A 16,706-nucleotide genomic window follows, 5' to 3' on the forward strand; every position below is an offset into this window, starting at 1 on the left:
AATTGAATATATATTTAGGTGACATACTTACCGAATAATATCTTTACAATGAAATCCTACACATTTCTCTGTGAAGGAAAGCACCAACATTGTGTGTACATTAGTAAATGAAACATACAGAAACAGGTCTTCACGCATATCTTGGTTATGCCAGTTTTATCTGTGACGTTTTGTTAGGCTTAAGCACATAAATGCAAAATTTTGGACTGATCCCTCTTAGATTGCTGGGCTTGTTGACACCTTGTCTTTTGTAGTTGACACTGATTTTTTCTTTCAAGAGCCAGATTGCTGCCAGAAGGTCTTTATCTTTATTAAGTCTTTATTGACTTGATCAGACTTTAGGGAATGTGGGCAAATAAAAAACAGACAAAAGATACCCAGCACTAACAAGTAATGCTATTATCCCACATGGCGCAAATGATACCTGGTTTCAGACTGCTGGATATAGTTAAAGTTGTATTGGGGCAATATGATGTCATCCCGCCCCAAGGTTCACTGATAAATTAGGCGGTTACTACAGCTAGTCCCCTCTCTTTCCCTCTAAGGAATGGAGTACTGGGAATGTTTGCAGTCAAAGACAGTTACCCAAGGGAGCCAAGCTGCCTACGCCAGGTTTTATTGGTACCAAGAGGGTTATAGAGTCTCATAGACATGCCCATACTGGGCCATTATAAGATCCGGCTGAAAAAAAAGCTATATATTAAACAGCAAACTCTGTCTATTTAATTATTACAGAGTGAAACACTTAAAGTCTCGAACCGTTGTAATGAGCAATTGGTCCCAAAAGTATGTGAAATAATATGAATACATTTTGAAATGAATCTTCTAGTCTGGTTTACAGTGTGCACATCTCATAGTGGTGATGACCCTAACCTGACTGCCAAACCTAAAATTACCATTTAAAAGAAAATAGGCTGATTTATAAGTCTCAAATAATGAGGACCACTTCAAATGTCCCCATTGTGAGGGCATTTTTTTCAAAGTTTGGCTGTCCAAAGTGCGCGCACACACACACACACACACACACACACACACACACACACTGTAGAGGAGGATGAATGATCTCACCAGGAAACAGACCCTCATGACACATTTATGCTGTGCAGTATACAAGTTGGATGTAATCCAGTTCGACTTGAGAAGGAAAAAATGATGAAAAAAAATGATCTTTTTGTTCACTAAGACAATGAATGATATTATTACCTCTGGACTTGCAACAACTGTTGGTGTTAAACAGCCAGCCGAAGCTCTTTGTCGAGCTGCAGCAGCAGCAACAGTTTTCAGGCAGATGGAGCAGATACAGGCGCTCTGAGTCTGAACAGGGTGACATCATACCTTTACAATCTGAAGGCGCGGCCGCCGGTATCACGTCAGCTCGAGACGCGCTCGCGCGAACACAAGAGAAACCCCCCCTCTTTGATACTTTACCAATTAAGGTTCTCGCATTAACAGCGGAGAGGACAGAAGGAGGCAGAAAAGACTAAAGGGTGTCACTAGTGTTTTTTCTCGAGTTCAGCGAACAAGCTTTTCCTCCAGGGACACTCGTGCGGTCCGGGAGGGTCGTACAGTGAGTTTTCTGCACTGTGCTAGAGTGAAGTTCACCCTCTGCTTCCTGTGCCACACGCAAAATCTGAAGGGATAGCCGACAGCAACAAGAATTACTGCAGGACAAGCAGCAAAACGTAAGTTTTAAAACCTCTATTCGGGGTTGCGAGGCATGTTTTGTGATGTTGAACCTAATCTTATGGGTAGCTTACTTTTAATCTAGTTTTGCGTCAAAACTAAATTCGTAAACTCGTTCAGAATTCGTAGAAAGACAATGACGCAAACTTTTTACCACAAAAAAGGTTTTGTGTTTGCATACATGTTTCGTGTAGCGGGATTGGTGCGTGTAAGCCTGTATTGTCCGTAACGGTACTGAATGACTGAATACCATATTGCCTACTTATTGCTCTGCATGCTTAACGAGGTGTGAGGGCTTACCTATATTATATTGCGAAGAAGGAGACCGAATAAAACGGGGAAAAGTATAGGCTAACGAATATTAAATAAATCATTTAACCCACGTCAAAAGCTTTGTCTGTAGGTTGCATGCAAATCCAAACATTAATATTGAATTTATATTAATACTTCTTATTATGTCCTCATTTATGAAAAGTGTATAAATCCGATGCTCTACAGAGGTTTTGGCTCATCACTCGTAATCTAATTAAGGCCTCCTCACCAAATAAGGGAAAATATGGAAAGATCCGCGCGCCCTTCATCCTTTGATGTGAGTTGCGCGCGCCCCCCCATGCCCAAGGAGAATCTTGCACGAAACATCCCCACCTCACCTGGATGACAATAGTAAAACAGTAAGATTCAACATTATGCTTTTCAGTAAAAACACACATTCATATATAGTGAACGGTTCTAGTTGTCAGGGAAGCTGTCACAATCAGTAACTATAATGTTTTGAGTCAAAAGTCCAGTTACAGAAATGTGTGTATTCTCTAGTCGTTTTATATTGGTTCCACACACGTTTCAAGAGTCGTTCTTTGACAATTTTTTTGTGAATTCTGTCCTCCAACTAAAATTACAGTATTAACAGTATACAAGTGACCACACTGGCATAGCCTACACTCAGACAATAATGAAAGTAGATTTTAATTGAAAAGGTGAAGTGTTTGTCATTTGGTGTTTTTAGGAGGTTTATTTTTGGACAAATGTTTATATATATATAAACACACACACACACACATATTTATATATGTGTGTGTGTGTATTATTGTGACAGCTTGCCTCATATAGCCAAGTCTGACAACATGCCTCATTTTGGTCAACCTGTGTTTAAAGTTGAAAAGTTATTCCTTGAAGTGATATTATTTCTTCCCTATTTAACACCCTTCTTGAATGCTGATTTTGTCTATCGGCAATTGATTGGATGGTTGTGGTTTGCTATTGCTGTGATGTCATGTGAGTGACATGTTGTCCCGCCCTCACGGCAGTGAACGCGTCATCAGAGAAGAGTAGAGATATCACTGCAAGAGGGAGGGGAAGTTATTTTGATTAAATATTACGAGGGCACGTTAATTAAAATAAATACATAAATCATTAATAATATAATAAACACTGCTAGATTCCATGAAAAAATAAGAATTGTCAATTTCGATTTCATGGTGACTAATGTAAAGTCACCATGAATCTGAATCGCTTTTTTTGTGTGACATCTAGCCCCAGTCTCTTGCAATGTTATAATTATTTGTAATTATTTAGAATTATAGAATTATTAAGAATTACATAAAACACAGCTTAGCTCATGTTTTCTATTTGGGTTGTATGTGCACAACAGCAATAGCAAAGCCACATCCTGTTGACACAAGAATTAAACACCTTAACAAAAAAAAAAAAAAAAAAAAACCCGTAATGCCATCCTTACCCTCGATGTGCAATCTGTGTTTTTCACTCATGCATATGTAGATGCACATCAGCCTTTGCGGTTGACAGCAGCATGTGGGTTAACCACACTTTTCAGCATGGCTGTTTTAACTCGCTACGTTGAGATCATGTTTTGATGATATGAATGTTGAAATGTGAAATAACTCAACAATGATTAGGCCTATCATTGGGTTTTTTTCTTCAAGTTCACTTAAAGTGATAAAGGTATAGTTCATCCAAAAATGAAAATTCTGCCATAATTTATTCACGCTTAAAGTTGTTCCAAATCTTTATTTATTTCATCTGTTGAATTCAAAAGGAGATATTTTGAAGAATGTCAGAAGCCAAACGGTTGATTTACTTCCATAGATTTTGTTCCCTACTGGTGCACATCAACTGTTTGGTTTCCATATTATTCAAAATATCTTCTTTTTTGTTCAGGAGAAGAAAGAAATTCATAGGTTTGGAACCATTTGAGGGTAAGTAAATTATGACAGAATTTTTATTTTTGGGTGAATTTTAATTTTTAATATTTTATTTTTGGGTGAATAGTTTTTAATCATAAGGGAATGTAGCTCAGTGTTCTTCAACTGTGTCTCAAACCTTGACAATATTCCTACATATGTCTGCTACATGTTAGAGTACTTAAGAACTATACAGTCCCATTTGTGGTCCAGTAAACGTACATTGGAAACATTTATAGGCTAACCCATTCTGCATAGTCATACATGATATAGCCTATCTATTGTTTATTTAAAAAATGTTGAAGCTGGAAAGTTTATGATTCCAGTTCTGTAATTTAAAATCCATGTTTTAAAATCTAATTATAAGATGAAAAACATGTTTTTTTGTTATTTTGTTTATTTTTTTCTACCATAAAACGCACTGTGTGGAAATTCATAAAATCAGCCTGTCATACTTCATATATCCTGCAAGTGGCGCCAAACCACCGGGCTCAGCAGTGGTGTGTTCTGAATGCCTGACTTGTTTGTTCTTCTTTTGTTTCTGAGCAACTGGCCTAGTTTGACTGTATTGTGAACATTCTAATATCACATGGGATTTGTGAATAATACAAAACATTGGTGATTTTGTAGACTTATAAAATTAGATATTTGGTTATACATTACAAGTAGTTATGAATGCAGATCATGATCTTGAGTCTGGCACAATGTAACCTTATTGTTTTAGGTTATGTTGTGAGACATAATGTAATGAAAAACCTGAAGGCTAGCCTTCTCCTTATCTTATGTTCTGTTAACGATATCAGGCTTTCCCTGAGCATAGATCTGAAGGAGACAGAGAACAAGAGTATAATTATGAACAAGAGCATAATGTGTGGTTATGTAGATGTTTTATGATGGGGGTGGGGAATCGGAAAAGGGGTCAGGGGGGCATCGGTGGCTCATTACATGAAGGGCATTCCACAGATTCTCCTGGAGAGACAAATGCTGAAAAAAAGCTCTAAGGGAAAACATTCTTTTTGGACTGCGTCCTCACACACTGTTTTGGCCCATTTGCCTTATTTAGTCAAATGCTGGATTAATGCAGCTCTAAATTGTTCTATTTTGTGACTTTCCCCACACAAAACGGGTACAAGGAGGTTGAAAATCCTGACAAGATTGTTATGCACACCTTGGTATTCAAACACCTCTTTAAGACATATTTTCAACTTTCTTACTCATCTGTTGTGAATTTTCACTTAAGTTATTCAGACACCTTGTCCAAAAGCAGTTCATAATTCGATAATTAGCGGTAACCATACGTCAAGACATGGCAAAGTAGAACATTTGCTTAGTTTTAATGTCTAGCCTAGATAAATGTTTGTTGATAAATGCATAAAGTAAAACCTTTAGTGAACCTAAAGTGAAAACATAGATTAACATTGGCTTTGAAATGTTCAGTAAATCAAAATTTTTATTGAAATTGCTTTCACATGTCTGAGGACTGGAGGTAACCATAGAAAATGTATGTTGCTTTTCTTTGCTGATTTGATTTAAAATATATATAATATATTTCCAAGACTGATTTTGACCAGTGCAGTGCTGTTATATTTCGTTGTCAGTTTGTTAAGAGCAACCACAACATTAGGGTGGTGCACACAATCACTTTCTAGAGGCTACTCTCATTGCGTAATATCCTGTGAATGCTTAAAAGTGTGCTGTTTTCACAACAGTTCCCCTATACACATACATATGGATTAAATTCATTCAGCAACTTCTTAAAAACGGAAGTTTTCTTGAAAGAATCCACGTACTACTTAAAAGCCATGTATTAATGAGAATGACAATGTCATTAGGATGCCCATATCACATGTGGAGGCAATTTTAGCCTGATTGTATACAAATGTTTTGTTTTTCTTAGTCACATAAATTTGGAAAGAAGAGCATACAAATTGTACAATTCCTCAAGACTCCACCCAAAAAGCGAGACAGCGAATTAGTGGAGGAGACCCGAGTCGATAAAAATGAGTCAACACACACGCCCCCACCAGTCGAGCGCCGCCGCTCCCCAATCCAACGCTTCTCTCTCCCCGGACAAGGACGCAGACATGCCCGCTACAGAGAAAGATCTCGCCGAGGACGCGCCATGGAAGAAGATCCAGCAAAATACATTCACGCGTTGGTGCAACGAGCATCTGAAATGTGTCAATAAGCGCATAGCGAACCTGCAGACGGACCTGAGCGATGGGCTCCGGCTGATCGCGCTTCTGGAGGTGCTCAGCCAGAAGAAGATGTTCCGCAAGTACAACCAGCGCCCCACGTTCAGACAGATGCAGCTGGAGAACGTTTCCGTGGCTCTGGAGTTCTTGGACCGGGAAAACATCAAGCTGGTGTCCATAGGTATGTTTACTTTTAATTTCTTCGTTTGGTCACTTTTGAACATTATTCTTTTTCTTAAATTTAGCCTAGTTGCAAAATTATGCGTTTTTGTGGGGTTTAACGTTATTCCTGTTTGGTGCATCCAACTATGAACCGACTTCTGTAGGCTATGTCAAACAAACAGGGCATGAAATTTTAGGCAGGCCAGAAAATAACGGGAAAGAAGGATGGCAATGAAGGCCTTTGTGGCCACAGATTGTTTTGTGCAAAGTTGTATCATTGTTTCACAAGTTGCACGTGTTTTGTGGACTTTTTGTAACTTGTCGCTGACGCGGACGGTGGTGAAAATAAGATAAGATTGCTTTAGTCGCATTTGCAGTTAAGAGTCTGACAAAGAAGTGAGGATTCTGATGTGAGGAACCACAGTAACTTAGCCCCATTGCAAGTCCAGCCCAGAATGTCGTAAAGAGGCAGTAGATGGCGGATAGTTGTTGGAGTTTTGAGTTTGAATGAGTCAAAGCTCATCTAGTGCACCCGGACTTTTATTTTCTGTTAAATGTTGATGGCGTTGGGCGAGGAGGTGGAGAAGTGTTCCTCCCAACTGGAACGTTCACTTCCTCGGAGGTTTTCCTATCAGTGTAGCTTTTATACATTTTATTTGTAGACATATTGTTATTGTAATTCTCACGTGGGTATCAGTGAACATGGCAATCATCAGACCAGTGGCATAAAATATCGATCCGCGAGGAAACGCCTTCCTCCCATAAGGAGCACATTTTTCCTTATCAGAGTTTAAGATGGTTATTTTGGGTGTCAACGTTTTTATGGGCGAATTAGAACATTGAGTTGCACAACATTGCCTGTGTTAGAAATGTTCAGACACGGCACTTCTCTCATTCAATGCCGGTTGTGATTGATGACTAAGAGTGACACGCCCTCCAATTTATGGCTCATTTGATTCGTTCCGAATGTGTGAAGTCTGATATTGAATTCGTTTTGAGAATCTTTTTTATTTTACTAGGCTACTAGGTTTTTGCTGTAAAATTACACTAAAAAATATGTAAGCCAATTTTTAAGATAAAATTGAATTAAATTGAAATCTTTGCATTCTATTTTAAGTGTGTAAAAAAACAACTAGATCTTAAAATTTTGTGTATATATCTTAATGTAATAAGGAAATGGACCATTTTAGTTTATATCATGTATATTCATAAAGTTAAACCTATTTTTTTATTTTTATTTATTTATGAATACGAATTGCATATATTAAACTGAAATGGTTCCATTCCCTTGTTCCATTTAGATTTATGCAACATTTTTAAATTGTAATTTTTTTTTACTTTTTTAAAGTTCTTAATTCATAATATGAATATGTAAGGATTATTCAATTCAATTTGATGGAATTTTACTATACAATTGAAATTCGTAAGTCTTAAAAAAGGGCTTAAGTTTTAAGTTTAGCATAATTTGAGTGTCTTATATAATTGCTCCCTTTCTGCTTTATCAGGTTTTGCACAAACATATGAAGTTCTGCATGATTCTAGATATCCAAAGTGCGTCTTAAGCTTTAATGAAAGCAAACACACTGACCATCTGTACAAAGGGTCCCATGATCATTGTCACAAATGTGTATCTTTAATTAATGTCCTAGAAATAGTCCAGTATCTTTAGTTTTCTTCATTTCCATCACAACATTCTTTGTTAAGTTTTTCAAAATCCTAAATATTTTTTGCCTTTTATTTCCAAGTTTAAGCTGGCTTTTAAATTCCAAGATTTCTTGTCCAGATACATTGTCCTTTCTTAAATGTTTTAATGAAGTTTGTTCTCTTCAGGAAACTCATTTCATCATCAGCCACAGCCCAAAGGCTGTAGGGTTTTACTCTTAATGGGATCGTTTCCCAATGGCGCCCAGAGGGTATGAATAAACATCCTCTCAGATGATGCAATAAAGAATTATTCAGCAATTGCTCAATATTTGTATTTAAAAACACCTCCATCCCTCACTGTTAATACAAATTTTTGCTGGACTCTAAATTGCTTACACACAGATGATGGTGTGATTGTCTGTATTTTTACGATGACGTCTCACAGCCAGTGAACGACGCATTTTTTGCCATGCATACGAGTTATTTGTATCCTGTAGAAATGCAATATGCTTATTGGTAGGGCAATTTGTTTTTCTAATCATTGCTGTGTGCGTTTTTAGTTACTGAAACGGTTTACTAATATTTCTGCTTTTCAATAAGAATATTAAAATGTGTGACTAAATATGCACTTGTGTGCGTGTATGTAAATGTGGTATTTGTGTGGCCATATTTTACTTGTCTATACGAATATAGAGTTGCCTTCTGGTGTAGAAGAGCATGACAGCTCTGTATCTCTGTCTTCATCTGGGTGGAGCTCATAAAGAGCTTTCAAGTGTGGTGCCTAGAGACACTCCAATCGGTTTCTTCATCTGGCGTGTTGGTACTTAAGCGTGACAAAACAGAACTTGATCTAGATCAAAACAGCCTCATTAATCATTTATGAAACTTCTGAATATTTTTGATGCTATTCAGCAAATAAGTTCCTCAATATCTTACCTTTATTTGAGGTGCTTTTAAATACAGTAGTAATTCTGTATGGATCCAGAATAGTGAATTTGGTCAGAATAATTGTCTTCGTTATGGTTGTCAAAGTGAGTTTGAGATTAATTATTTAAACTTTTGTGGCAAGTTGTGTAACAATTCAGAGCCTCCAGAATACAGTGTGCTTAAATTCAGGTGGAGCACAATATTCCAGTGTATTGGTTTTGCTCTGACCAGTTCAACTTATCCTGAGTTGATACTGTTACTTTTCTACCCAGTTTCTCCTTATCACATTTAAATGTTATGTTTTTTTTTTTTCTATAAAATGGATGTTGGATACTTTTAGCTTTTTTAATGTTTTTATTTGTTCAGATGTTTTAAGCCCTATCAAAAAGAGTTGGAGTTAAATAGAGATGTAATTATTTAACAGGTCCATGGCTAGAGGTCCTCCGGTGTTCCTGTACTTTATTTGCAATGCCAGGATTTCCTGTTCATTTGAGAGTCAGTACTGTGGCATGGAGCAGCAGTGGGACACTTTTTCAACTGCCTTGATTGCGGAAGTATTTTTCCCACTCGTTTTCTCCATGGGAATTAAAAAAAAGAAAATAAAGTTCCAAGACATGAACTCATCCAACCAGTTTTGAGATGAATCGCATTGATAAAGTAAAATAAAATATCTGAAAATTAAGTAAAAGGACAGTGGTAAAAGACCACTCTTAAAGGTGGGGTATGTGATTTTCTTTTTTGACAATTTTTTTCAAAATCACTTAATCCTATTTCTAAACCATTATTGCCACTGAGTTTGAAGCACTGAAAGTAATTTAATCATCTGTGAAATGGGCAGGACTCGAACAACTCCAGCCAATCATTTCCAAGATCATTTTGACAAAAAAATGCATCAATCAAACGGTCATAACATAACCCCCACCCCCTTGTGCGTGTCCTCTTCATGCGCATACTCAAAGCTCAAGTCGCCCCGGTACAGAGAGAGAGATTAAGTGCAATCTCGCACATCTGAGTTTTCCAGATGCATGATCGCGTGTCCATGTTCTTCGAATGGGTGGAGTCAGGGCCAGCGTTGGAGGAAAGAAGGTGTGTATTTTCAAAATCCACCAGCCGTTTTGCAAATCCCTTAACCCACTTTTTAATGTCTTTTATAGTTAATTCTTTTTTATATGCAACTAAAATCCCTTGAAGCATTTTGTTTTATACAGTCAAATCAAAAACCACAATCTTATCAAGCCATTTAATCTGGGTTAGTTCACCCCAAAATTAAAAATATGTGTCTCCCTCATGTTGTTCCAACCCCATAAGACTTGTGTTAATCTTCGGAACTCAAATGAAGATATTTTTGATTAAATCTGAGAGCTGGATCACTCTACCATAGGCTTATTAGAGGATTGAAACTGGCCGGCACTAAAGTTCCGAAAGACATCGTTAAAATAGTCCAAGTGTCTTAGACGGTGCGCGAGCCACACGAGAAAACACCATATCTGCGCCACTGATTGCAACACCAATGATGCAACACTTTGATCACTTGATTTAAAAAACACATATGATGTACAGTTTCATTCAGGAGATTTTAGGTAACTGCATAACTGACAGATGGCTTTGAGCCCACCGCCAACGGTGTGTGTGTAACCATAGCGACAAAACAACCAACTTTCAGATCCGGCACTTAAGCTTATTTCGTTTTTAAAAATGTTATTATGTATTTAAAAGTTTAAGAATGGATTCATTTGGAGACTTTGAAATCGGCAGAGATGGGCAGGCAATGCAAAACAAAATCTTACAAGTTATTGCTTAGCTTCAACAACACTAGTCTGTTTTTTTTTTTTTCCCCCTCCGGTCTTGACTCTGTCTTGGTCTCTACTTGGTCTGTCTTGGTCATGGTCTTGATACCTCTGGTCTTGGTAGTGTCTTGGTCTTGGTTTTAGCGGTCTTGACTACAAGTCTAATATTTACACCAATGATTAAGTGGCATGTGTACAAGTGTGCGTGATTGTGTACCCTCACACCCTTCACCACACTGGAAAGCACCCTATGGCAAGTCTTGCAACCCGACCTCAATGTGGTTTTGCCGTTATGTTTGTGTCTTCTGTGTTCTTTTAGTTGGTCATACTTGAAGCTCCAAATTTCTGCATAAACAAAGAAATAAGGTGATTTTTCACTAGAATGACTCGGATGTTGGAGTTCCACTTTTTAAGTTCCAGTTTATTTAAGGGCATTGTCACCCTGCTAGACAAAACAGCCGCATGGGAAACCACACAAAGACATTTGCCACGCGCATACTCTGAAAAGCCCTGTGACCACAAACCGAGACAGACAAATAGGTAGGTAGACCAGATAAATTGGGAGTCAACCAGGAGACGGTGACTCAAGATGAGTAGAATGATTGTGGCTAGGAAACTTCTGAAAGGGGGACAACTTCTTCCTCTGTTGAGCTGAGATTGCTGCGATTCAGTTTTCCCACTCCTTTTGGATAAGAAAATGAATTTGGCTGGAGTTGTTAAGCTAATGCAAAGAAATGGAAGCTTTTTGCAATATTTCTAGATGGAGGATATGATGTATTCAGTTTGGGAGAAGGGAGGTGTGTCAAAGGGGACTGGACGGCAAATAAGAAAAGTGCAAGTGGTATCAAGGAAGGGTGGAGCAGTGTTGATTGGGGGTTTCTTAATGGGTATAATCACATGGCATTTCCTTGATCGGGCAACCCGTAGAATTTATCACCCCAATTTTTTGCTTGCTGATGTAAAACTCCTTGTAAGGATTTTCTAATGGAGATTCACCCATGATGGCTTCAGGAAAAGGATCCAGCACAAGTGGCACTTATCAGATTGTCCAAAGACATTTGTCTCCACCCAGAGATTTATGTTCATAGTCACACTGGCAGAACTACTGATGAATGGAAATATAACTGAACGTGGCTAGATCTTTTGCGATCTTGTTAAATAAAATTTGCAAGCCTTTGTGCAGGGCCTGCGTGATATATGGATTGTGGCACTAAACGCTCTCCATGGGCTTTGATGTAATGCAAATCGTATGTTTAATATGGACACTTACTCTCCTGGGTTCTTGTTTGAGGTGAAGTTGATGGAACTGGGTTCCATCCAGACACTAAACATCCATGCCAAATGACAATCCCGCTCTGTCAATATGGGGTTTTACAAAAGTACTACCACAGCAGTTTTCTGTTCTAGTCTTTTTTCCCTCCCTCTTTCTCCTTCTTTTCCTCCCTCCCTCTTTCTCTTTCTTTCTCTGCCTCCTCCTACTCCCTCCCTTTTCTTGCTGTAATCAGAAACCCCTGTGCAAAGGAATGGGTGGCCTGCCAGGATCAAGTTTGCTTCTGCCCTTTTAAGGCTAAAAAACCAAGGGGAACATTTCCAGAGAGAGAGAGAGAGAGAGAGAGAGAGAGAGGAGGAGGGAGGGACATTTGGAAGTCATAGAAAGTAGAAGAAAAGGAAGTTCCTGCTCCTAAAATCGTGTAGTGGATGTGCTCTATTTTGAAAACCAAAGCTGGGACGATCTGAATTCGCCATATCTGTGCCACATGGTTTTCAAGACCTTCAGCACAACAGTTGTTTTCATGTTTTTTATTTATTTTTTTTTTTTTAGGTTCTTCAAACTACAGATATTAAATAAAGAAATATACTGACTAGAGCTAGTGTCATTGCGCGCATCCCAGGTGGAGAAATTTTGTACTGGTATTAAAGTTAAAAACATTAAATCACATAGAATGTTATATTTTAGGACCCCATGGTGTCGTAGTTTACTAAAAGCTAGATTAACTTTTTATTAACGTTGTCCTGAAGTGGAAATTCACCCTATCTGTGTTTTATCTTCTAAATGGATCTTATTAATCTTGTGAATGATTCATCAATTTCTTTTTTATTATTTTATTTTTGAGCTCATTTTCAAAATATGTTAACTTGATCTTCTGGTGAAACATCAGACTTTTCTTCTCCAATTATTTATTGTATTTAAACCCTCCCTTACAACCAACTGCAAGCTCATTCAGATCCGCTTCAATCCAATTAACCAATGGATAATTGTTTTTTCTATCTTTTGGGTTTGGGGGGGTTGGGTCATTTGTTGAATTTTCTGTCTCTGTTTGTGTATAGACGTCCTGACCATAAGACCTTTTTGGAATGTGGTCAATTTCCTCTATCCTCCTCCACAACTTTGTGTGCAAACATGAAACCCCCGCTGTTGGAAAATGACCTCAACTTTGTGAATAAAAGGCAAATTATTGAAATGAAATATTTGACATTTTCATATGAAATACTGTATATCTCAGTATGAATGAAGATTCCTCCCATCTTCAGACATCTGCAGGATGTATGTTGTCCTATGATGTTGGTTCAAGGATGAGGGCTAATATCAGAGCAGCTGAGGTTATTTGGCAGGTCCAGATAGGCGGTGAGTCATGGGAATGAATTTCTGCTCTGATCTGATGATTTAGCGGCACTCCAACATCAAACAGGAAGGCCACAACTCACCAGCCCTGTCTAGGACTGAATGATCAATTGCATTCGCGATAATATCGCGATATGATGAAACACGATTTTGTAATCGCAAAAGCTGCGATTACCATGGCGATTACACTGGTCACGTGACACGCGCGAGAAAAAGCAGTCTACAAGATCAAGCATTAACTTGGCACACTACGCGTACGCATATAGGTCTGGCATACAGGAAAGAACAGTTTATTTTTAATGTATGTGATATTGAGTTATTTATTCTTTCTCCAACAATTCTGGATCGATTCAGAGATTTTCAGAATAGAGTCTAAGCTTAGTTTTTAAACACCGATGCGTGATGACGCTGCGCATGATTTAGAAACAAATGTACAGTATTCTGCTTGCTTCTAATTTCTCACACACACGCACAACCTTCCGAAACCTGTTTCATAAAGTTCGGGTTTAACCGAATAACAAGGACATTCGCGGGATTCATTGCACAGTTTTTGCCGCTTTGCTTGATGTTATAACGTTACTCTTGCGGTCTTGGCCGGAATTTTAATATATATATGAAGAGTTCAGATGCAAAAGCCTCGAAGTGCCATTTGAAATTTTTTTTCTAGAATGATCATTTTTATCAAGCTTGTATATTTAAGTTCAGTGATTTCACTTAAATGGCAATGATGATTACATATTAATTGTTATTTAAATGAAATTACTCAACTTAAATATACAAGTTTGATAAAAATCATCATTCAAGAAGAAAATTTCAAATGGCATTTAGAGGCTTTCGGATCATGAGCTGCCTAAAGATTCCCATGAGTTCCCTGTACATGTCTTTGTCGATTAATACAGAAGGTAAAGAACTTAAAGTAATCAAATATTAAATCAGATTATTGGTTAAAAAAATCGCAATTAGATTATTTCCCATAATTGTTCAGCTCTAGCCCTGTCCCAGTCCCTTTCGGTCTTAGTTTGTGGTTGTATCCAAAGACTTTGGCAGGAAATATATAGGGGTAGGAAGGTAACAAAGCATATATCTGAATATAGTGTTTGGGTAACATCCTTTCTACCAAGACCCCTTCATCTGATCATCAGCATTACCTTTATCCCACAATCCTGTGACTCTAAGTGGACTCTAAATCTTACCTTAACTAATTTAAAAATGTTTTATGACTCATCATGTGTCCTGAGAAATAAGCTTTATGGACACTTTGCCGATTTCATTTGTCCGAAATTCACTTGGATTTGTTTTAGGTCAGACATGACGTCATAATGCCTTCATGCTGAAAGCAGCTTGTTTAGTCATCGAGTGATTGGACAGGAATGCCGCTTCCTTGGTTTTTGGGCACATGCTATCTCTGTCCTTTGTTTATTTTGTCTTTGACTGTCCCACTCTTCTTTCCGTCATCTATCTCTTTCTCAGTCTCTTTTGATTTATATTCTCTTACTCACTGCCAGAATTCTCTCTCAGACATGAGATTCATTTTTTGGGAATTTGATGGAGAGCTGTGAGCACAAATGTCCTTAAAAGGAATGAGTGTGATCATGGTTGTGTGTATGTTTCCTGCAGTGTGTGGTGGGAATGCTGCAGCAACACAGATTCCTGTCATGTTTCATAGGTTTGCCAATGTGGCAGTGCGTCACCAGGCCTGTATCCCCTCCCAACCCCCTCCCACATCTACTTCTGGATGGTCAATTGGTCATGCACAAATCAACTATAGTCTATTACAAATAGTTTCGAAATTAATCGCCACCACAGCCCACAAACATTTTCTACTGCGTTAACCTCCTTTTGAAAAATTCAAGTCTGACTCAATCTATAACCCAACGTTTTATTTTTATTGGTTTTTTTTTTAATGTAGATTAATAGTTTTATAAACTGTCTATTTATTTTGGGTCAGTCTGCACTTAATAAATAAATAAATACATATATATATATATATATATATTTATTCATATTCACCAACACTGGGCATGCGCGTGCCGTTGTAAACAGTGGCTGACGAATCGGGGAAGGACACGTCATCGCTGCGTCATCGTTTTGCCCCATCTTCACTAAAACACCCTCGGTATATTAAAAATGCAAAACGGAGCTGCAACGTTTCTAAAGTTCTCCGTTTTAAGTCTTCGTTTTTTTCCCGTTTTAGTCTGGACGGGAGGTGCAAACGTAGCAAAAAGTCTCCGTTTTTAAACGAAAACGCAGTAGTGTGGACGGGGCCTAAGACAGACTAGCAGACTCTTCATTCAAACACCCCAAACCCCCATTCCAAATCCACCCCAAAAAGACCTCCTGAAACATTTAACATTTACATATTTTCGTGGGAACCACAAAGCACTGCACGCTGTTCTGTCAGTGAGGGAGGGACGCTGGGGGTTGATGAATATGATGGCACAATAGCCAATTCTAGTGAGTCTAAAGGTCTTTACTCTGACTTTGACCAGATAAAACAAACCGCCAAAGGTTTTTGAGATGTCAGAAGTAGATCGTCTCCCAACCCAAGGCCCCAAGGCCAAAAATATGCTGCATGTAAGAAAATAACGGTGGATCATTTTAATTGTATTGTCTATGATTTTGATTTTTGGCCTTCAGGATGTCTTTGTAATCCCTGCCCTGGCTTGCATTGATGGTTAGGTCCGCCTCTAATACCTTAAACAAGCATCAACAAGTTCCCATGTAACAAGACATTCATTCTGTCTTTTTGTTTTTTCTCTGTCTTCATTTCACTGGCATCACAGTGAATCAGACTGCAATAGGAACTTATCGTAGTCTACACTATTATATTTTCCTGACTATGGTTTTGCGTCTAATATTTCACTTGTACATTTTATTTTTCCCTTTAGTGCTCTTGTAGTAATAATAGTAAGTAAGATGTAGTAAGATTCTTCAGAGTCACAAAGTATGCATGATCTACAGGATGTTCCATTTGAGCTGACTCTGGAAGAATTGGGTGATGTTTAAACTTCCCCTTTCACCATGAACCATAATGGCACTTTTTTTTATGGGTTTATAAATTATCATATTATTGCCCTGTTGCTGAGTCGCAAGCCCAGTGTGTTTGGTCAGAGAATAAAGGATCAGAGAAGGTTCAACAGCACCTTTACCAGAAGCCAAGACGAATTCCTTCAGACTGGGGGCTCATGGTTGGTGAACACACACCAGAACTAGAGAAAAATGTGACCATTTTAGATGGCCAAACAAGCACTGTTGGATAACTGGAATGGGTCAGGAGGGCGATAAAATGTTATATGAGATCTCACAATATACAATGCCTTCATTTTGACTATTTCTGAACAGATTAAGTGCTTTCTTTCGTGACAATGTTTTTCTGAGCTAGCTTTTTTTCGATTTTAAAATGATTGTTTACTCAAATTAAAATGGTATTTTACTCTCCCTCATGTCATGCAAAAAGTTAATTGTAAAAGCAATCCTTATGATTTGA

General features: G+C 38.0%; 1 protein-coding gene across 3 annotated transcripts in view; it reads left to right on the forward strand.

Moving 5' to 3' along the window:
• Window positions 1–5,778: 5,778 nt before the first annotated feature.
• The window catches only part of flna (filamin A, alpha (actin binding protein 280)), a 37,884-nt gene continuing 26,956 nt past the window's right edge, over window positions 5,779–16,706 (forward strand). For all 3 annotated transcript variants that reach the window (XM_039663152.2, XM_089124333.1, XM_089124334.1), the window contains exon 1: window positions 5,779–6,257. In XM_039663152.2, the coding sequence (XP_039519086.1) occupies window positions 5,882–6,257 (376 nt within the window). In that variant the 5' untranslated portion in view covers window positions 5,779–5,881. The remainder of the gene's footprint in view (window positions 6,258–16,706) is intronic.

The sequence above is a fragment of the Pimephales promelas genome, chromosome 20 (genome assembly GCF_988280905.1).
Source record: "Pimephales promelas chromosome 20, fPimPro1.hap1.1, whole genome shotgun sequence".
Lineage (NCBI taxonomy): Eukaryota > Metazoa > Chordata > Actinopteri > Cypriniformes > Leuciscidae > Pimephales > Pimephales promelas.